Source organism: Sinohyriopsis cumingii, chromosome 17 (assembly GCF_028554795.1).
Source record: "Sinohyriopsis cumingii isolate HCF-2022 chromosome 17, ASM2855479v2, whole genome shotgun sequence".
In the NCBI taxonomy this organism is placed as follows: Eukaryota; Metazoa; Mollusca; class Bivalvia; order Unionida; family Unionidae; genus Sinohyriopsis; species Sinohyriopsis cumingii.
In genome coordinates this window covers 16,747,555-16,772,604 of record NC_142977.1, presented here as the reverse complement: position 1 = coordinate 16,772,604, position 25,050 = coordinate 16,747,555, and the positions used below count along the sequence as shown (strand labels likewise).

The 25,050-nt window shown below is 32.3% G+C and overlaps 1 protein-coding gene across 1 annotated transcript in view; it reads left to right on the top strand.

The window, feature by feature from the left end:
* The window catches only part of LOC149777821 (transient receptor potential cation channel subfamily V member 5-like), a 73,219-nt gene extending 54,912 nt beyond the window's left edge, over positions 1-18,307 (top strand). The window contains exons 14-15 of the mRNA XM_089938882.1: positions 8,493-8,618; positions 16,737-18,307. Of these exons, the coding sequence (XP_089795008.1) occupies positions 8,493-8,618; positions 16,737-16,895 (285 nt within the window). The 3' untranslated portion in view covers positions 16,896-18,307. The remainder of the gene's footprint in view (positions 1-8,492; positions 8,619-16,736) is intronic.
* The last annotated feature ends 6,743 nt before the right edge of the window (positions 18,308-25,050 follow it).

The following is a 25,050-nucleotide window of genomic DNA, read 5'->3' as shown; positions in this document are numbered from 1 at the left end:
ATCAGCACTCCTGTATGGAATATCATGTTGATTTGACATCCAATATTATCAGCACTCCTGTATGGAATATCATGTTGATTTGACATCCAATGTTATCAGCACTGTATGGAATATCATGTAGATTTGACATCCAATAATATCAGCACTCCTGTATGGAATATCATGTTGATTTGACATCCATTATTATCAGCACTGTATGGAAAATCATGTTGATTTGACATCCAGTATTATCAGCACTCCTGTATGGAATATCATGTTGATTTGACATCCATTAATATCAGCACTGTATGGAATATCATGTTGATTTGACATCCAATATTATCAGCACTGTATGGAATATCATGTTGATTTGACATCCAGTATTATCAACACTCCTGTATGGAATATCATGTTGATTTGACATCCAATAATATCAGCACTCCTGTATGGAATATCATGTTAATTTGACATCCAATAATATCAGCACTGTATGGAATATCATGTAGATTTGACATCCAATAATATCAGCACTCCTGTATGGAATATCATGTTGATTTGACATCCATTATTATCAGCACTGTATGGAATATCATGTAGATTTGACATCCAATAATATCAGCACTCCTGTATGGAATATCATGTTGATTTGACATCCATTATTATCAGCACTGTATGGAAAATCATGTTGATTTGACATCCAATAATATCAGCACTCCTGTATGGAATATCATGTTGATTTGACATCCAATATTATCAGCACTGTATGGAATATCATGTTGATTTGACATCCATTATTATCAGCACTGTATGGAAAATCATGTTGATTTGACATCCAATATTATCAGCACTCCTGTATGGAATATCATGTTGATTTGACATCCATTAATATCAGCACTGTATGGAATATCATGTTGATTTGACATCCAATATTATCAGCACTGTATGGAATATCATGTTGATTTGACATCCAATAATATCAGCACTCCTGTATGGAATATCATGTTGATTTGACATCCAATATTATCAGCACTGTATGGAATATCATGTTGATTTGACATCCATTATTATCAGCACTGTATGGAAAATCATGTTGATTTGACATCCAATATTATCAGCACTCCTGTATGGAATATCATGTTGATTTGACATCCAATATTATCAGCACTGTATGGAATATCATGTAGATTTGACATCCAATAATATCAGCACTCCTGTATGGAATATCATGTTGATTTGACATCCATTATTATCAGCACTCCTGTATGGAATATCATGTTGATATGACATCCAATATTATCAGCACTGTATGGAATATCATGTTGATTTGACATCCAATATTATCAGCACTGTATGGAATATCATGTTGATTTGACATCCATTATTATCAGCACTGTATGGAAAATCATGTTGATTTGACATCCAATATTATCAGCACTCCTGTATGGAATATCATGTTGATTTGACATCCATTAATATCAGCACTGTATGGAATATCATGTTGATTTGACATCCAATATTATCAGCACTGTATGGAATATCATGTTGATTTGACATCCAATAATATCAGCACTCCTGTATGGAATATCATGTTGATTTGACATCCAATATTATCAGCACTGTATGGAATATCATGTTGATTTGACATCCATTATTATCAGCACTGTATGGAAAATCATGTTGATTTGACATCCAATATTATCAGCACTCCTGTATGGAATATCATGTTGATTTGACATCCAATGTTATCAGCACTGTATGGAATATCATGTAGATTTGACATCCAATAATATCAGCACTCCTGTATGGAATATCATGTTGATTTGACATCCATTATTATCAGCACTCCTGTATGGAATATCATGTTGATATGACATCCAATATTATCAGCACTGTATGGAATATCATGTTGATTTGACATCCAATATTATCAGCACTGTATGGAATATCATGTTGATTTGACATCCATTATTATCAGCACTGTATGGAAAATCATGTTGATTTGACATCCAATAATATCAGCACTCCTGTATGGAATATCATGTTGATTTGACATCCAATAATATCAGCACTGTATGGAATATCATGTTGATTTGACATCCAATATTATCAGCACTGTATGGAATATCATGTAGATTTGACATCCAATAATATCAGCACTCCTGTATGGAATATCATGTTGATTTGACATCCAATAATATCAGCACTGTATGGAATATCATGTTGATTTGACATCCAATATTATCAGCACTGTATGGAATATCATGTTGATATGACATCCAATATTATCTGCACTGTATGGAATATCATGTTGATTTGACATCCAATATTATCAGCACTGTATGAAATATCATGTTGATTTGACATCCATTATTATCAGCACTGTATGGAAAATCATGTTGATTTGACATCCAATATTATCAGCACTCCTGTATGGAATATCATGTTGATTTGACATCCAATATTATCAGCACTGTATGGAATATCATGTAGATTTGACATCCAATAATATCAGCACTCCTGTATGGAATATCATGTTGATTTGACATCCATTATTATCAGCACTCCTGTATGGAATATCATGTTGATATGACATCCAATATTATCAGCACTGTATGGAATATCATGTTGATTTGACATCCAATATTATCAGCACTGTATGGAATATCATGTTGATTTGACATCCATTATTATCAGCACTGTATGGAAAATCATGTTGATTTGACATCCAATAATATCAGCACTCCTGTATGGAATATCATGTTGATTTGACATCCAATAATATCAGCACTGTATGGAATATCATGTTGATTTGACATCCAATATTATCAGCACTGTATGGAATATCATGTAGATTTGACATCCAATAATATCAGCACTCCTGTATGGAATATCATGTTGACTTGACATCCAATAATATCAGCACTGTATGGAATATCATGTTGATTTGACATCCAATATTATCAGCACTGTATGGAATATCATGTTGATATGACATCCAATATTATCAGCACTGTATGGAATATCATGTTGATTTGACATCCAATATTATCAGCACTGTATGAAATATCATGTTGATTTGACATCCATTATTATCAGCACTGTATGGAAAATCATGTTGATTTGACATCCAATATTATCAGCACTCCTGTATGGAATATCATGTTGATTTGACATCCATTATTATCAGCACTGTATGGAATATCATGTTGATTTGACATCCAATATTATCAGCACTGTATGGAATATCATGTTGATTTGACATCCAATAATATCAGCACTCCTGTATGGAATATCACGTTGATTTGACATCCATTATTATCAGCACTGTATGGAATATCATGTTGATTTGACATCCAATATTATCAGCACTGTATGGAATATCATGTTGATTTGACATCCAATGATATCAGCACTCCTGTATGGAATATCATGTTGATTTGACATCCATTATTATCAGCACTGTATGGAATATCATGTTGATTTGACATCCAATATTATCAGCACCGTATGGAATATCATGTAGATTTGACATCCAATAATATCAGCACTCCTGTATGGAATATCATGTTGATTTGACATCCAATATTATCAGCACTGTATGGAATATCATGTAGATTTGACATCCAATATTATCAGCACTCCTGTATGGAATATCATGTTGATTTGACATCCAATAATATCAGCACTGTATGGAATATCATGTAGATTTGACATCCAATAATATCAGCACTCCTGTATGGAATATCATGTAGATTTGACATCCAATAATATCAGCACTCCTGTATAGAATATCATGTAGATTTGACATCCAATATTATCAGCACTCCTGTGTGGAATATCATGTTGATTTGACATCCAATAATATCAGCACTGTATGGAATATCATGTAGATTTGACATCCAATAATATCAGCACTCCTGTATGGAATATCATGTTGATTTGACATCCATTATTATCAGCACTGTATGGAATATCATGTAGATTTGACATCCAATAATATCAGCACTCCTGTATGGAATATCATGTTGATTTGACATCCATTATTATCAGCACTGTATGGAATATCATGTAGATTTGACATCCAATAATATCAGCACTCCTGTATGGAATATCATGTTGATTTGACATCCATTATTATCAGCACTGTATGGAAAATCATGTTGATTTGACATCCAATATTATCAGCACTCCTGTATGGAATATCATGTTGATTTGACATCCAATAATATCAGCACTGTATAGAATATCATGTTGATTTGACATCCATTATTATCAGCACTGTATGGAATATCATGTTGATTTGACATCCAATATTATCAGCACTGTATGGAATATCATGTTGATTTGACATCCAATAATATCAGCACTCCTGTATGGAATATCATGTTGATTTGACATCCAATATTATCAGCACTGTATGGAATATCATGTTGATTTGACATCCAATAATATCAGCACTGTATGGAATATCATGTTGATTTGACATCCAATAATATCAGCACTGTATGGAATATCATGTTGATTTGACATCCAATAATATCAGCACTCCTGTATGGAATATCATGTTGATTTGACATCCAATATTATCAGCACTGTATGGAATATCATGTTGATTTGACATCCAATAATATCAGCACTGTATGGAATATCATGTTGATTTGACATCCAATATTATCAGCACTGTATGGAATATCATGTTGATTTGACATCCAATAATATCAGCACTGTATGGAATATCATGTAGATTTGACATCCAATAATATCAGCACTCCTGTATGGAATATCATGTTGATTTGACATCCATTATTATCAGCACTGTATGGAAAATCATGTTGATTTGACATCCAATATTATCAGCACTCCTGTATGGAATATCATGTTGATTTGACATCCAATATTATCAGCACTCCTGTATGGAATATCATGTTGATTTGACATCCAATATTATCAGCACTGTATGGAATATCATGTTGATTTGACATCCAATAATATCAGCACTGTATGGAATATCATGTTGATTTGACATCCAATAATATCAGCACTGTATGGAATATCATGTAGATTTGACATCCAATAATATCAGCACTCCTGTATGGAATATCATGTTGATTTGACATCCATTATTATCAGCACTGTATGGAAAATCATGTTGATTTGACATCCAATATTATCAGCACTCCTGTATGGAATATCATGTTGATTTGACATCCATTATTATCAGCACTGTATGGAATATCATGTTGATTTGACATCCAATATTATCAGCACTGTATGGAATATCATGTTGATTTGACATCCAATAATATCAGCACTGTATGGAATATCATGTTGATTTGACATCCATTATTATCAGCACTGTATGGAATATCATGTTGATTTGACATCCAATAATATCAGCACTCCTGTATGGAATATCATGTTGATTTGACATCCAATATTATCAGCACTGTATGGAATATCATGTTGATTTGACATCCAATAATATCAGCACTGTATGGAATATCATGTTGATTTGACATCCAATAATATCAGCACTGTATAGAATATCATGTTGATTTGACATCCATTATTATCAGCACTGTATGGAATATCATGTTGATTTGACATCCAATAATATCAGCACTCCTGTATGGAATATCATGTTGATTTGACATCCAATATTATCAGCACTGTATGGAATATCATGTTGATTTGACATCCAATAATATCAGCACTGTATGGAATATCATGTTGATTTGACATCCAATATTATGAGCACTGTATGGAATATCATGTTGATTTGACATCCATTAATATCAGCACTCCTGTATGGAATATATGTTGATTTGACATCCAATAATATCAGCACTGTATGGAATATCATGTTGATTTGACATCCAATAATATCAGCACTGTATGGAATATCATGTAGATTTGACATCCAATAATATCAGCACTCCTGTATGGAATATCATGTTGATTTGACATCCAATAATATCAGCACTGTATGGAATATCATGTAGATTTGACATCCAATATTATCAGCACTGTATGGAATATCATGTAGATTTGGCATCCAATAATATCAGCACTCCTGTATGGAATATCGTGTTGATTTGACATCCATTATTATCAGCACTGTATGGAATATCATGTTGATATGACATCCATTATTATCAGCACTGTATGGAATATCATGTTGATTTGACATCCAATAATATCAGCACTGTATGGAATATCATGTAGATTTGACATCCAGTAATATCAGCACTCCTGTATGGAATATCATGTTGATTTGACATCCATTATTATCAGCACTGTATGGAAAATCATGTTGATTTGACATCCAATAATATCAGCACTGTATGGAATATCATGTTGATTTGACATCCATTATTATCAGCACTGTATGGAAAATCATGTTGATTTGACATCTATTATTATCAGCACTGTATGGAAAATCAATTTGCTGGTATTCATTATCACCAGATGATCGTATCAACATCAGGATTCATCAAAAAAGCTTCGTATGATGTCTAGTTTGTTTAAAGGGTGTCTTTTTTTTATTGCAAACTGGGCTTAAGTTCATAAGACATAAATGTAGACTGGTACCAGTTTATCATAAACAAATATGGTACCAGTTTAAAATCTGTTATTGCTGCCACAGTGGATATCTTGAAAATGTTGTTATTGCCTTTCTTTCGGTATGGATGGTCGGACTGACATGTTTTTTCACTGAATGACATGTATTTGGTCCTAATGAAAAATATTGCTGACTAAGACCCCAATATGGCCACCATTGTAGCCATCTTTGAATGATTGTTATATTTCTTTCTCTTTTACAGATCAATGTATAGACATGGGGTTTTCATAAAAAGCTTTCTTATGCAACATAGATGGCCTTAAATAAAAATGGTGTTGATGAGACCCTAAACATGGCCACCCTAAAATTCTTGTTATATACATATAATTGTTCGGGATCAGTGGTCTTACAGACATGAGATTTTATTTAAATGTTTCCTATGATATCTAGTTTGTCTGAAATAAAAATGGTGCTGATAAGATCAACAACATGATGGCTGTGATGACCACCATAAAAATGTTATCACTAATCCTCTTTAACAGATGATCATATTAACATTTCAGTAAAACACTTTTAACTATATTCAGTTGGTCTGTAATGAAAATGATGCTCAGAAGACCTTCCAAAATTTGACAATTTTTGTAACAGGTCATCATAATTTTTTATAAAAAATACTTGTTTTCTTGAAATATATAGATCTTGTATTTACATTATTCTGGTTCAGTTTCTGAATTGGCTGCCTTAACAGCCATTTATAAAATCCTTATATGGCTAATTCTCCTAAACTGATCATCATTTTGACATAAGGTTTCACTAAGCCACCATATCAGTATGTAACTGACATGGAATGATGCTCATCTGACAGCCAACATGGCCTGTAGTGGCTCTCTGACAGCCAACATGGCCTGTAGTGGCTATCTGATGGCCAACATGGCCTGTAGTGGCTGTGTGATATTCAGCATGGCCTGTAATGGCTGTCTGACACCTAACATGGCCTGTAGTGGCTATCTGACAGCCAACTTGGCCTGTAGTGGCTGTCTGACATTCAACATGGCCTGTAATGGCTGTCTGACACCTAACATGGCCTGTAGTGGCTATCTGACAGCCAACATGGCCTGTAGTGGCTATCTGACAGCCAACATGGCCTGTAGTGGCTATCTGACAGCCAACATCGTCTGTAGTGGCTATCTGACAGCCAACATGGCCTATAGTGGCTGTCTGACATTCAACATGGCCTGTAATGGCTGTCTGACACCTAACATGGACTGTAGTGGCTATCTGACAGTCAATATGGCCTGTAGTGGCTATCTGACAGACAACATGGCCTGTAGTGGCTGTCTGATATTCAGCATGGCCTGTAATGGCTGTCTGACACCTAACTTGGTCTGTAGTGGCTATCTGACAGCCAACATGGTCTGTAGTGGCTGTCTGACATTCAACATGGCCTGTAATGGCTGTCTGACATCTAATATGGCCTGTAGTGGCTATCTGACAGACAACATGGCCTGTAGTGACTATCTGACAGCCAACATGGCCTGTAGTGACTATCTGACAGCCAACATGGCCTATAGTGGCTATCTGACAGCCAACATGGCCTGTAGTGGCTGTCTGACATTCAACATGGCCTGTAATGGCTGTCTGACACCTAACATGGCCTGTAGTGGCTATCTGACAGCCAACATGGCCTGCAGTGGCTATCTGACAGCCAACATGGCATGTAGTGGCTATCTTGAAAATCTTGTCACTACTTTCTTTCATATATGAATACTTCTTGCAATATTTTATTGGTTCTGAAAATAATGCAGATTTGACTACCAGTATATCTTATGAAGCATACAAAATTGCTCAGCATGATGCTATCTTAAAACCCATGCATTTTTCTTTGTAAAATTAATAAAAAGTTGTTCAAAGGATAATTCTCGTTACATTTCATTTCTTGTTGCTTTTTTAGTGGGCCAAAATCGTTCTTGTTGTAGAACAAAGTGTGTCAACATTGGAAAGACAGAAATACCAGATAGCTTATTCCCAGCCAACCAACGATAAACAGCGTGCTTTTGTCATTCGATGGCATCAGTCTGTAAGTTCGTTTCTATTTCAGAGCTAAATTTGTGAAGAAAATTAGTGGAATCTACATGCATTTCTGTACTTCCACCCTTAACGTTTCCATTAAATGCAAAAAAGTGTATCCCCCAAAAGATTAAAATTGTTATGCACAATTGAAGTGCACGTGCAATCAAATCTAAGAGCTTGAAGTCAGATATTGTGGGAGGAGAACACATACATGTGTATATTTGGATCTGGATAGGTAGGATCACAATTACCGCTTTTTCTTTAAAATGCTTATGGATAACTAATTCAGTGGAAAACAACATATTTTGATATGCAACAAACATACAGACACACATATATATGAAATAAGCAAGACAAAATTATTCATTTTAATACACAGTTATACAATATATTCAATGTTGCAATAAAATAATAAATTTCTGAATTTGTGAAAACCGTATTTAGTGAAGCATATCTTGTTTGCTTTTGCAATTTTTTAAATGTTTGCAAGAAATGTTTATCTTGATTTCTGCATGAAACTGTACTGCTGTATACTAATAGTTTATCCTGAAGTACAGCTATATACTAATAGTTTATCCTGAAGTACAGCTGTATACTAATAGTTTATCCTGAAGTACAGCTGTACACTAATAGTTTATTTGAAGTACAACAGTATAATAATAGTTTATCCTTAAGTAGAGCTACGTACTAATAGTTTATCCTGAAGTACAGCTGTATGCTAATAGTTTATCTGAAGTACAGCTGTATGCTAATAGTTTATCTAAAATACAGCTGTATGCTAATAGTTTATTTGAAGTACAGCTTTATACTATTAGTTTATCTGAAGTACAACTGTATTGAAGTACAGCTGTATGCTAATAGTTTATTTGAAGTACTGCTGTATACTAATAGTTTATCTGAAGTACAAGTATATACTAATAGTTTATCTGAAGTACAGCTATATACTAATAGTTTATCTGAAGTACAGCTGTATGCTAATAGTTTATTTGATGTACAGCTGTATGCTAATAGTTTATTTGAAGTACAGCTGTATGCTAATAGTTTATTTAAAGTACAGCTTTATGCTAATAGTTTATCTGAAGTACAACTATATATTAATATTTTATCTGATGTACAGCTGTATGCTTATAGTTAATTTGAAGTACAGCAGTATAATAAGTTTATCCTTAAGTACAGCTATGTACTAATAGTTTATCCTGAAGTACAGCTGTATGTTAATAGTTTATCTGAAGTACAGCTGTATGCTAATAGTTTATTTGAAGTACAGTTGTATGCTAGTAGTTTATTTAAAGTACAGCTGTATACTAATAGTTTATCCTGAAGTACAGCTGTACACTAATAGTTTATTTGAAGTACAGCAGTATGATAATAGTTTATCCTTAAGTACAGCTATGTACTAATAGTTTATCCTGAAGTACAGCTGTATGCTAATAGTTTATCTGAAGTGCAGTTGTATGCTAATAGTTTATCTGAAGTACAACTATATACTAATAGTTTATCTGAAGTACAGCTATATACTAATAGTTTATCTGAAGTACAACTGTATGCTAATAGTTTATTTGAAGTACTGCTGTATACTAATAGTTTATCTGAAGTACAACTATATATTATTATTTTATCTGAAGTACAGCTGTATGCTAGTAGTTTATTTGGAGTACAGCTACATTCTAATAGTTGATCTGAAGTACAACTATATACTAATAGTTTATCTGAAGTACAGCTGTATCCAAATAGTTTATTTGAAGTACAGCTGTATCCAAATAGTTTATTTGAAGTACAGCTATATAATAATAGTTTATCCTGAAGTACAGCTATGTACTAATAGTTTATCCTGAAAAGTACAGCTGTATGCTAATAGTTTATCCTGAAGTACAGCTATAGACTAATAGTTTATCCTAAAGTACAGCTGTATACTAGTAGTGTATCTAAAGTACAACTATATACTATTTAAATATTGTATCTTAAGTACAGCTGTATACTAATAGTTTATCTTAAATACAGCTGTATACTAATAGTTTCTTTAAGTACAGCTGTAGACTAATAGTTTATCCAGAACTACAGCTGTATAATAGTAGTTTATCCTGAAGTGCAGTCTTGTTGTGCATCAAAACTGTTTAGCAATGTATTAATAGTTGAACCTGAAGGACAGCAGTGTAATAATAGTTTGACCTGAAGTACAGTGATGTAGTAATAGTTTGACCTGAAGTACAGCAATTTAGTAATAGTTTGACCTGAAGTACAGCAATAGAGTAATAGTTTGACCTGAAGTACAGTAATGTAGTAATAGTTTGACCTGAAGTATGGCAATGTAGTAATAGTTTGACCTGAAGTACAGCAATGTAGTAATAGTTGAACCTGAAGGACAGCAATGTAGTAATAGTTTGACCTGAAATACAGTAATGTAGTAACAGATTATCCTGAAGTACAGTTCTAATATACCTTACGCTGTCCATCAACATATGACAGATTATCCTCAAGTACATTCCTAATGCATCACACTACAGCAATATACTGACAGATTATCCTGAACTACATTCCTAATGCATCACACTACAGCAATATACTGACAGATTATTCTGAAGTACATTCATAATGCATCACACTGTACAGTAATATACTGAAAGATTATCCTGAAGTACATTCCTAATGCATCACACTGTACAGCAATAATCTGAAAGATTATCCTGAAGTACTTTCCTAATGCAGCAATAATCTGACAGATTATTCTGAAGTACATTCCTAATGCATCACACTGTACAGCAATAATCTGAAAGATTATCCTAAGTTCATTCCTAATGCATCACACTGTACAGCAATATATTGATAAAGTACAGTCCTAGTAAATATATGAAGGTGCAAAGGGGTGAGAAGTCATTGGCTATTGATGATAAATTGTACATTCTTCACAATTATCTGATTGTGTCTCTGTCACCCACTTTAAAAGGCTTTATAAATTATATGTAATTTGTATTGTGGAGGCAAATTACACAAGCAGTTTGATACAGTAAAATATTGCTGTGACACAGTCTCACTTCTCAGTCAAAACAGTGGACACAGTCTCACTTCTCAGTCAAAACAGTGGACACAGTCTCACTTCTCAGTCAAAACAGTGGACACAGTCTCACTTCTCAGTCAAAACAGTGGACACAGTCTGACTTCTCAGTCAAAACAGTGTCAGACTTTGTTATTCTTAAGATGATCTTTTAGCAGTGTTTTTTCGTCTTCTATTTTCATTTTTAAAAAAATACAACTTCAGTTATGAAATGAATTGTATGAACTTTAAATTGTTATATTTTACAATATTATAACTGTTATTAGAAACCATATTCACATGTAGAATGCAACACAATTAGGGTGTATTAAGTTTTTCAATGGATTCTGGTACATAAATGGTTCCAGTTCAGAGAATAACAGTCATGCAGTTGTAGGGATTTCAGAGCATATGCATTGCAACTAGAACACCCCACTATCAGCCCATCCAATATTGATGCAGTCTATTATTATTGACTTCCTCATAGACTACTGGAACTTGGTGTCATTTTTCTTGTCTAGCTTTTCCAACATATTACTTTGCAAATATTCTACATTGATAGCTGAGTATTATTTTGTCACCCAATGGCTCATGAGGCATCCATATTGATCCATTAATTAATTCTGTATATATGCAAATTGGATAAGTAAAGAAGTTTAAATATGTATTATCAAAACATAACCTGAATAAAATTTATTTAATGTACATTCACCCAAATTTGAAATATGCATCCAAAATATGATCGTCTTGTACTTACTCCCACTCAGAAGAACTTGAAAAATTACAACTTTAATCTGCCAGAATAGTTTCTTGATTAACAAAATTTGCTGGTGAGAAACACCTTACTTTTGAAGCTAGATGACCTACTTTCACTGAAAAGCAATCACAAAAAATCTCTTCAGTTTTTATAAAACTATCAAAACCAGGCTCCAGTTTACATAACCAATTTACTCTCACCTTGTTTATGAGACAACAGTGCCTTATGATCTGAGAAACTTGAACACTATCATTCATTATCAATGTAGAACCGTCTTGTTCAAATAACTGTTTACCAACACTTTTCAACTCATGGAATAGTCTGCCACAATCCAGAATAAATTCTTCATCTGTACTAACCATCAAAAATAAATAGCTGAGCACAAAACGTCTGCTAAGTTATTTAGCATTCAGGATTAGGCTTTTTTTTGTTACAATGAAGCCTGGTAAAACATAAATGCAGTTCGCTGAATTATGATTTATTTAGAAGTACTGTTATTGCCAATCCTTCCTGTTCTTGTCAGTTTCCAATAGAGAACCAACATCATTTTCTTTTTCAATGCAGTCTATTTAATAATGCAAGAAATTAGCTTTATCTCAGATTATCAGTAATGAATACTAATATTGATGCATATACTCTTTATCGCAGATTATCATTAATGAATACTAATATTGCAGATTATCATTAATGAATGCTAATATTGCAGATTATCATTAATGAATACTAATATTGATGCTTATATCGTACTTACCGCATATGTTGGGACACCGTATTTGTTGGGACACCATAAATTAAGTAATTTTTTTGTGTACTGTATGTTCTGGGACACATCGTTTTTTTTGAGTCGTAAGTTGTGGGACACCTTTTAAATCATTCGAAAATTACATGTCAGAAATTGCAATCCAACTGAAATTTTATTTTTTAAATATAAAACTGTACTTGAGATAAAACTCTTTAATCCAATGCAGCAACATCTCATCAACACAACCCTTCTCCTGCACACGTATGGTCTATTATTTTGGTACATGAATACTTTTTTAACTTTCTCATACTGTGAAAAATTGTTGGAGGCAACACACCACCTGAAGTGGAAACTGCAAGAACAAAAGGAAGAGTTTTTTCAAATCTGCACTAGTCTTGCTAATTCTCACACTTTTGATGCCCATTTTATCGTCAGTCCATCCATGAATGCGACCAAAGTACACCAGAGTTTCATCCATGTTAATGATCATATTGTCGGCAAAATGATCTGTTTCTCTTCTGGCCATCACGAATTCATCACATGATTTTATTTTCTCCAAATCTTCTGGATGCTGCTCGGTTGTCGATGTTCGCGCACGAAGCACTATATTGTGCAACTTTAAAAACTGTTCTATTGTTTTACTTTATTGTCAAACTTTTTGTGAATACTGTTGAAAAGGAACCAAACTTAGCTTCCATATCTTGGCCATCTTTGTATATTCAAAGCTAAAAAAATAAATCGGCACACTTAAAAGAATCCAGTAGTCGGCATCTGAGGTCAGCTTGCTCTGCAATAAAATAACTTTGTATTGATATCCTTTAAAAAAATCGGCTTCCGAGTCCAAAGTCAGCTTCCAACGTCTGCTTGCTTTGTAATAAAAATAACCTTTGTCTTTGATGTCCTGTCAGCAAGTTCAAAGAAGTTTACTGCTGGCTGCCAGTTGTGTTTATTTACCACCAGGGCGTATATGTGCTTGGCATCTTTAGTAATAATTAATACAAAGGTGTACTGATGTCTGTGGGTAAATATTAATGATACTTATGTAACCCACGCTGGCGAAAAGATTGTCATTTGCACTCAAGTGAATGTGTTTTAAAATAATGATTTTTATTTACGAGATACTGGCATACAGTATAGTTCTCTTCTGGCCTTAACGAATTCACAAAACACTATATTGTGTCACTTTAAAATTTTTTCCATTGTTTAAATTTATTTTCAAAATTTCCATGAATACAGTTGAAAAGGAACCCAAAGTATGCTTCCATATCTTGGCCGTCTTTGTATATTCAAAAATCAAAAAAAAAAAAAAAAAATCAGCTCACTTCTCAGAATCCATAGTCAACTTCCGATGTCGGCTTGCTTTGCAATAAAATAACCTTTGTATTGATATCCTTTACAAAATAAAGTAACTGGGGTTGGCTTCTGAGATTGCCTGCTTTGTAATAAAAATAACCTTTTGCCTTTGATGTCCTGTCGGTAGGTTCAAAGAACGAGTTAACTGCTTGCTGCCAGTCGTGTTTATTCACCACCAGGGCTTATGTGTGCTTGTTATAGTAAGGATAATTATGTAACCCTAGCTGGTGAAAAGATTGTCACTTGTACTCAAGTGAATGTGTTTTCAAATGATGATTTTTTTTGCGAGATATTGTCATACAGTAGACCTGGATATAATTCAATCTTGATTATTTTGCACCCAACACCATGTCATGCGTGAATGGCTTATTCAAGATATCAGTTGTTTATTCCCTTCTTGTATGTGATTTTGTTGGCTCCAGTTTTCAGTCGGATAACATGTTCAAACCTTGGAGCACAACCACACACAATTGTTTCTCAGTGTTCATGTCAATGAACAACATGGTGTGTGGTATCGGACATAATTGATACACGCTACAGTATGGAAGCCTACGCTACTTATACGGATTTCGTGGAAATGTTTTATTCTTTAATGCTCATGTCGAAAAAAAGGAATAAATGATAACAACACAAGGTTAGTTTCATTCTTTTTATTGTCAATTAAGCATTTTATTTATCTATTTTATTGCAACGTGCAGTTGGCGGGGGGAGAGCACAAATGCGATACCAATTTATTTCGTTCTTAAGTCTTGGGACATATGACCAAAGTGAAAAAAATGTTTCACCATAAGTTCTGGGACAGGAAAAAAAATAATTATTTTATCGTGTCCCAACATATGCGGTAATTACGGTACTCTTTATTGCAGATTATCATTAATGAATACTAATATCGATGCTTATACTCTTTATCACAGATTATCATTAATGAATACTAATATAGATGCTGATACTCTTTATCGCAGATTATCAGTAATAAATACTAATATCGATGCTTATATTCTTTATCACAGATTATCATTAATGATTACTAATATTGATGCTTATACTCTTTATCGCAGATTATTAGTAATGAATACTAATATCAATGCATATACTCTTTATCGCAGATTATCATTAATGATAATGAATACTAATATTGATGATTATACTCTTTATCGCAGATTATCATTAATGCATACTAATTTCGATGCTTATACTCTTTATTGCTGATTATCAGTAATGAATACTAATATCGATGCTTATACTCTTTATTGCAGATTATCATTAATGAATACTAATATCAATGCTTATACTCTTTATCGCAGATTATCATTAATGCATACTAATTTCGATGCTTATACTCTTTATCGCAGATTATCAGTAATGAATACTAATATCGATGCTTATACTCTTTATCGCAGATTATCATTAATGCATACTAATTTCGATGCTTATACTCTTTATTGCTGATTATCAGTAATAAATACTAATATCGATGCATATACTCTTTACTGCAGATTATCAGTAATGAATACTAATATCGATGCTTATACTCTTTATCGCAGATTATCAGTACTGAATACTAATATCGATGCTTTTACTCTTTATCTGAGTTTATCATTAATGAATACTAATATCGATGCTTATACTCTTTATCACAGATTATCAGTACTGAATACTAATATCGATGCTTATACTCTTTATCTCAGTTTATCATTAATGAATACTAATATCGATGCTTATACTCTTTTATATGGTAACATACTTTTCACATCAGAAGCAAAATTTTACTATGAAAGGAAATGCAGAAATGTATTATTAACACAAGTAGATTCACACTCAGCCCTTATCATTCTTTCATCCTTCTCATTTCATTATATATACATGTATGTCACCTGTCTTGCCTATTTCCAGGACTCTTGATCTTTTTGCTTGTTAAATAATTATTTATATTTTTAAAGGTGAAGAACTTAATTTGAAAAATTTGTTTGCAATCCGTTTGTCCTGTATCCATACATGTAACCTTGGTAATACATTTAAGCTGTTAGATGGTATTGTTAATGTTCTCATTGGTTGTGTTTGTCACTAAAAATAGCTTAAAATCTTATAATAATAAACATAAAGTTGCTGGTATTGAATTATTTAGCATGAATTATAACAAAAATAGTTTAAGGTATGGGCTGGTACTATATTTGACTGGTTTGTTTTCATTTATTACAATTTTTTAAAAATGGCTTCATTTGACATGTCTGATTGATTGCAGGCAGAGGAGAAGGAGGACCTGAGAAAGGTACGAGAGGAACAACGCAGAAAACAGAAGGAGAAGGTGATGAAGAATCGCTGGCAAAAGGTGGGGAAGACAGCACTGTTCACCAACACTATTAACCTGGAGGATGCTAAAACTGGCAGACTGAACATATAACAAACCTGGCTAAAGAAAGTACTTGCAGAAAATCTAGAACATGTAACAAATTTGTTACTGAGCAGGTGGGAAATATGGGTTCCTCTGCAAAGAATGTCATTGTGGAGACTGCTTAAACTTGCAAAAAGAATGTTATTGATAAAGCTTGAAAATGAACTGCAGAACATTACAGAATTAAAAAAGATAAACTTAATAATTTCTTTGTAGAAAAATTGTAAATGCATTCTTTTCTAAATTGTTGTCACTGTCTATGATGTCTATTATACCCCAAAGCTCCCACAAAATTTCTAAGTTAAATATAAAGCAATGCAGCCAAGTGCTAGTCTAGCACAACATTTAACAACAAGAATTATATCTTGTTACAAGATGGTTAGCATGGTGGCTGCGAAAACAGGCATACTGAACATGTAATAACACAGTTACCTTCAGTACTAATCAATTGACGGCAGACTAAACAAAAACTGACCCAGCTAATGTCATTTTTATAGCGTTGTACACAAACGGATCCTTAACACTGTCAGCCTATTGTTGTTTCAAAACAAATGGCAGCCCTCAATTTAAACAAGCAGACAGACTACTTACTGTCATTTTCTTGTTTCTGTAATAGTCCATTTCAGTTAAAAATTGTCACCTGTGTCCAGTATTTGCAATATCTGGATTTAATGTTTCTAAAAATTTTGAACAAGAAAAACAAGGAGCAGTTCTTTTATACATATGTTCAAAGACATGTAGTTCCAATTTCTACAGAATTATTGAGATTATCAAAGACAGTGAACTGCATCACATCTGTTGCTTGTAAACATAAACTTGCCCGTAAAAATAAGGTGACCATGTGACTAAAGGAACTCCTGTTTGATTTAAAATGCCAACAAGTTGACTGTTTTGAAGCCCCCTGGCAACAAACAGGTAAGAACTTTTAAATCGATGAATGAAATGACTAAGTTTTGTGTATATTTTATATCCTTGATGCCTTTTGTTTTTCAAATCACTAAGGGGGTACAAACAAATGGGAGTGTGTGTGAATACTATAATCTATTACTGGTAAAGTAGATATCAATTGACCAAGTCAAGGTTGGTACTAATCAATTGCTGGTAAAATAAATATAAATTTATAAATTGACCCAGTCAAGGCCAATACTAATCAATTACTGGTAAAGTAAATATAAATTGACCCAGTCAAGGCCAATACTAATCAATTACTCGTAAAGTGAATATATATTGACCCAGTCAAGGCCAATACTAATCAATTACTCATAAATATAAATTGACCCAGCCAAGGTCATTACTAATCAATTACTGGTAAAGTGAATATAAATTGACCCAGCCAAGGTCATTACTAATCAATTACTGGTAAAGTGAATATAAATTGACCCAGCCAAGGTCATTACTAATCAATTACTGGTAAAGTGAATATAAATTGACCCAGCCAAGGTCATTACTAATCAATTACTGGTAAAGTGAATATAAATTGACCCAGCCAAGGTCATTACTAATCAATTACTGGTAAAGTGAATATAAATTGACCCAGCCAAGGTCAATACTAATCAATTACTGGTAAAATAAATATAAATTGATCCAGTTAAGGTAAGTGATTAGAGTTTACATGCAATGATTGATATGTTTCATATTTTTCAGTGTAAAATTGAATTTAGGAATCAGCACAAGGGATGCCTATTAAATTTTTTTTATGAAACTGGATTCAAACATTGGCCTAAGTGTAAAAAAAACTTTGGTTTCTTTTAAAAGTTTCAATAATATCTTACATGAATATTTTTCTAAATACATGTACATGACTGAGAAAGGATGGAGAGAGAGAGGAACAGACAATGCTCAGGGGAAGAAGACACTTATATTTATAATTATGTTTGCAAATATGTACAGTAAAATTACATGACAGTTGAAATTCAGGATAATATTGGTAATTATAATAAGAGTTGTAATTTCAAAATCTTTTAAATTCTCTTGATATATTCAGTTATGAAATTCTGATAGCTGACACAGTTATCAAATCATGGATGTAAGGTTATGTGCAGCACCACTTTCCGGTGTGACAGAAGTCACCATGTCTAGTAAAAAATTAACCAGTATTTGATTAGTACAATGACAGTACTCAGCTGTGCTATACTGGTATATTGTACAAATGTTTAGACATTCATTGTTTTGTTTATCTTCACTACTTGTTAAGTAGTCATGCCCAAATGTTTTTGTAACAGTTTCTTGTCAAATTAAACTATTCATTATTTTAGTATAATAATATTTGTACAAAAAATACTGTGTTTACAATTTATCTAACAGCAAAAAATACATCATTAAAGCAGCTATAAGCATATATCTGAACAGTTTGGTAAAACACTAAGCAAACTTATAATTTTCATAAAATTGCTGAATTACCTTCAAAAAATGTAAATGTGTTTATTTACTGCTGTGCAACACATTGATCTTTATGGATCCATCTTGTTTCTTGCTAAACAACATGTTCATTATTATGGATCCATCTTGTTTCTTGCTAAACAACATGTTCATTTTTATGGATCCATCTTGTTTCTTGCTAAACAACATGTTCATTTTTATGGATCCATCTTGTTTGTTGCTAAATATGTTCATTTTTATGGATCCATCTTGTTTCTTGCTAAACAACATGTTCATTTTTATGGATCCATATTGTTTCTTGCTAAACAACATGTTCATTTTTATGGATCCATCTTGTTTCTTGCTAAACAACATGTTCATTATTATGGATCCATCTTGCTAAACAACATGTTCATTATTATGGATCCATCTTGTTTCTTGCTAAACAACATGTTGATTATTATGGATCCATTGAGTTTACTGCTAGTGAACAGCCTGATTATTATGGTTTGACATTGTTTCTTGCTGAACATTTTTGCTTAAATTTCCTTCAGATTGTAAAACTGGAAAATGGTGTGATTCTGTAATTATGAATGTCATTATTGTCAAGACCTGTGTTTACCATACATTTATACTGATGCAGGATATCTTGATTACTATCCATGTATTATCTTTGCAATATGGCAGTTCTATTGTCGGTAAACAAGTTAACCTTAAGAATATTGCTGCCTTTGTTGGTTGTTTTTTTGTCACAACTTTTTGGAGTTTTTGTGGTTTCATTTAAAATTGCCGTATGGCCATAGTACCTGCTGCATGTAGAAACTTAGAGGGGAAGTGCATTTTGTACTTAAAAATGTCTGCATCTGACGTCTGTTCTCATCCAAGAATTGAAGACATGAATAACTATGCCTTTTAGTGGATGCTAAATTTTAAGTTACTTCTGAGATGTATGTAAATTTTCACATGGTAAGTTGGATGGAGGTAGGTGAAAGAAAATATGAATAAATTACTGAGTAAAATCTACACTTGTGTTAGAAAGGTTTTGCAAGAAAAATGTAATGTTTTTTTTTTATTCAGTGAAGGACACTATATGGGTTTATACATTGGACAGATCAGGCAAAATAATAGCCATATTGGTTTCCAAAGAACTCATTTGATTGGATAATAAGTCCTAAATCAGCCAATAGAATTGACCGTTGCATGGATAAACTGTCACAATTGCAGTATTTTTGGCCAAAGTAGCTTTTTAGAATATATTGTTACTCGATTGTGCCAAACGATCACACAAATAAAAAAGGCTGTATAAAATCAGTTGCAGTAAGACTGATTAAAGTAAAGTGTAACAATTACTAGGAAAGATTCTGAGACACTATAACAATGTCTCATTGAATGCATTAAAAAAGTGCATATTCTGGGGAAAATTCTGTATATTTTTTTGCAGTGATCTTTTACATTACAGTGTGAGGGGTGTGAAGGCTTTACAAACTCTCATCACATCAACTTTCTAAAGGTTATTTTCATGTTTCATACACCTACCCATACATGAAGGAATAAAAGGCACATTAGTTTTTGGCAAGTGTAACTATAATGACTACATTAAGTTTTAAAAAATGCTACATAACTGCCTAGAAAAGCTCAAAATGGACTTCAGATTATTTAAGGTCATTCTTAGTCCCCACTGGAACTTTGCCAAGGACACTGACTAGGGGCCTATGTGGCTCCCAGACATCTGCCTATTTCAGCTTTTTTTCAAGCTTCCTGGCTTTCATGTCTGAATTTATTCTGTAATATACTAGCAACAAAAATAACCTTATTTGCAATGAACACTCTTGTAGGATGCTCTCTGTTTACATTTAAATATTTATATCTCACATTTACAATAAAAACTGCTGATTTCATAAAAAATATTTTTTTTTGCATTTAATTCTGTCTAAGCTGTCAAGTGTAAAACTAATTGAAACTTTTATAATCATTATTCTTGATTACAATGTGACTACATCATTGTTTAACTATATATTGCTAAGGTAATGTACAAGTTATATATTTGCATGGACAAATGTACTTGCTGTTAAACTGCTTAAGCTCTAATTAAAACGAATGTATTATATTACAGTGCTGTAGATTGATGATTTATATCATTTGTTTGCATTTTTGTGGTTATGTTGTTTGGCTACCTCGAACAGTTTCTTTTGATAGCATTGAAAAAATGCTTATTTCAAAGTGTAATGAACATTGGTGCGCATCTCTGCTTTGTTCAATATTGAAATTGTATAATTTGTGAGTAGATTTATTTAATTATACCTCAAATGCATCTATTTTATGCAGTTTTATAATATTCATACTGCATTGTCCCCTCATGAACACAAATAAATGTTTGTATATTTTTAATAAATTTCTATGTACATTTAAAACAAGAAAGATAGGATTTCTTGTTATGTCTTCAGTTTATGAAGGTAATTTATCTACTTAGTATGCATTTATTTCTGGAAAAATACATTCATATTATTCAGTTTATTATTTTATTGATCTTAAACAGACTTTGATCAAATTTATTTAAAACATTGTAGCATTAAGGCTTTTTGATTTGTATAAATGGTCTAAACCCAACTTTCAGATATGGTCAGTCTTACAGAAAACAGAAAACCCTTTTAAAGGCTTTTCAAAAGCTGCTAGCTAGAATTAGGTCAAATTTGGCAGAAAGAATCCTGTTTTAGAGGCTTTTCAAACAGATACAAAAAATACTAATTGGCCATAAGGGTTGGCTGCCATTGCTAAATATATAAAAAATGAAGAAAAACATACAATCCTTTATCTCAATTTATGCTGAATAGAATTCCACCAAATGATGTAACAGAAAGCATTCTGACCTTAAGACCTTTCAAGTTTGCATAAATGATGCTTATTCACTCTTTTAATATAGCCATTGTTACTAAGAAAGAACAATCTTTAAAAAATGTTCTCAAAACTGACCTTTAGAAGTTAACCAAACTTTGCAGAAAGAAAAATGTCATAACCAAACTTTGCAGAAAGAAAAATGTCATAACCAAACTTTGCAGAAAGAAAAATGTTGTAACCAAACTTTGCAGAAAGAAAAATGTCATAACCAAACTTTGCAGAAAGAAAAATGTCATAACCAAACTTTGCAGAAAGGAAAATGACATAACCAAATTTGCAGAAAGAAAAATGTCATAACCAAACTTTGCAGAAAGAAAAATGTCATAACCAAAATTTGCAGAAAGGAAAATGTCATAACCATACTTTGCAGAAAGGAAAATGTCATAACCAAACTTTGCAGAAAGGAAAATGTCATAACCAAACTTTGCAGAAAGGAAAATGTCATAAAGCTTTCACGTTTGTACAAATGATGCAAATACTAGACCCAAACTGGTATGGCCTTGGGTGGCTGAGAGATCTAAAGCACTTTCCTTTACCAATCACTACCACCTCACCTCTCTCCACATGAGTTCAAGTCTTGGGCACAACCAATGTGGGTATGTATGAAAGATGCCAGTAGATTCCCATAGGTCAGTGGTTCTTACTGGGGTTTTTCTGGATTCTTCCTTCACCAATTATATTAGCTACCATGTATAGCCTACCTTGCATGGAATAATGGCATTAAGCTCAAAACAACAGTAACAAGAACAACAAGGGAATTTGTTTCATGTACTTTAATAAAGCCATAATGGCGACTGATCATAACATTGCCAAAAATAGTTAAATTTTATTCCAGCAAAGAATAAGTGTTTAATTTTAATTTATGCAATGAATCTTTGTTTGAATCACATGCTGACAGTTTGCAAATGTACCTTGATGCTTTTGCCAAAAGCTGTAGATGAGTACCCTCAGTGATACTGTAAATCACAAAGTTCTGATAATCACACAGTTAATACAAAAACAGTGGTCGTGTTAAATTAGTGAACACGGATTCAAAATCATACCAAATGCATGTATCCAAACTTATCATAAGTATTAAATAGTTCTTGAATCTTGAATATGTTTAAACTTGATGTAGTCAAGTTAAGATTGTTTAAACTTGATAATGACAAGGTTAAGAATGTTTAAACTTGATATGGACAAGGTAAAGAATATTTAAACTTGATGCAGGCAAGGTTAATTATACTTTAAAACTTGATATAGGCAAGGTTAATTATACTTTAAAACTTGATATAGGCAAGGTTAATTATACTTTAAAACTTGATATAGGCAAGGCTAATTATACTTTAAAACTTGATATAGGCAAGGCTAATTATACTTTAAAACTTGATATAGGCAAGGTTAATTATACTTTAAAACTTGATATAGGCAAGGCTAATTATACTTTAAAACTTGATATAGGCAAGGCTAATTATACTTTAAAACTTGATATAGGCAAGGTTAATTATACTTTAAAACTTGATATAGGCAAGGCTAATTATACTTTAAAACTTGATATAGGCAAGGCTAATTATACTTTAAAACTTGATATAGGCAAGGTTAATTATACTTTAAAACTTGATATAGGCAAGGCTAATTATACTTTAAAACTTGATATAGGCAAGGTTAATTATACTTTAAAACTTGATATAGGCAAGGCTAATTATACTTTAAAACTTGATATAGGCAAGGTTAATTATACTTTAAAACTTGATATAGGCAAGGTTAATTATACTTTAAAACTTGATGTAGACAAGGTTAATTATATGTTTAAACTTAATATATTTGTTATTATTGGTGGTATAAAAATTACTTCATGTGGCTTTAAAGGAGAGTGGGAGAGCTCTTTCAAGTAAGTCAATTTTTTCTAGTTGATTTTCTTGTACAGACTGGTTTGTCTTATCTTATATTTACTGCTGAGTACATTTCTGTTTGTTAAGATATCAGTTATGCATATGATTAATTTTAATAAATTCTTTCCCAAATAAATTGGTTTTGATACCATCATATAAAGTTTCCACATATATAACATTCATATTCATTTGTAGAATCTGTAATTGAATGTTTTTGTAAATATTTTGTAAACATTTACTTTATCATTTCCAGTGTCAGTCTTTAACGTGGACATTTACATAGTTAACAACTGCTGAAAATGTATGTACATCTTCTTATTTTTATGAGAAAGGGTATATTTCTATAATTCCTGAGCAATAGCTAGAATAATGTTTGTTGAAATATTGTTAGTTTAATATATGAATGACTTGATAGTTACATTTTATGGGGTAATATTCATTATTTTTGTGTCTTAACACATATTTTGACTTTTGAATGTTATACATGACCAGCATTTTACTACTATCCAAAATATTAATTTGTTTTATGAATACAGTGTCAACATGACTGTTCAAAAGCCAATTTGTGTTACTGAAATCAGCATTTAGTAACTGTTCACTTATTTATCAAAATATCTGGCTCATTTATATTGACTTAAAATTATTACCTAATGTGTCTTTTGAATCTTTATTTTATTATTGTTTTCTTTTCAAATGTACATTTTTTTAAAAGTGAAATCAAACAATTTTATTAATGTTATATATTATACCATTGCATTTCCTGAAATCAAAATATATAAAAATGCATTATTTCAAACTTTATTATTGATTTTTTTCCTTTAGCATTTATTCAGCTATGTCTAGATTGTGCAGTGTAACTACTTTTTGCCTGCATATATACTTTACAGCAATCAGTGTCAGTTGTTCTTGTAAATCTTTTCTTGTTATTAAATTGTGTAAGTGTATTTATAAGACATTTTGATATTGATTTTATCTCTGATCGTATATCAGATTATATCTCAGATTTCATCTCAGACTGAGGTTCAGATTATATCTCAGAT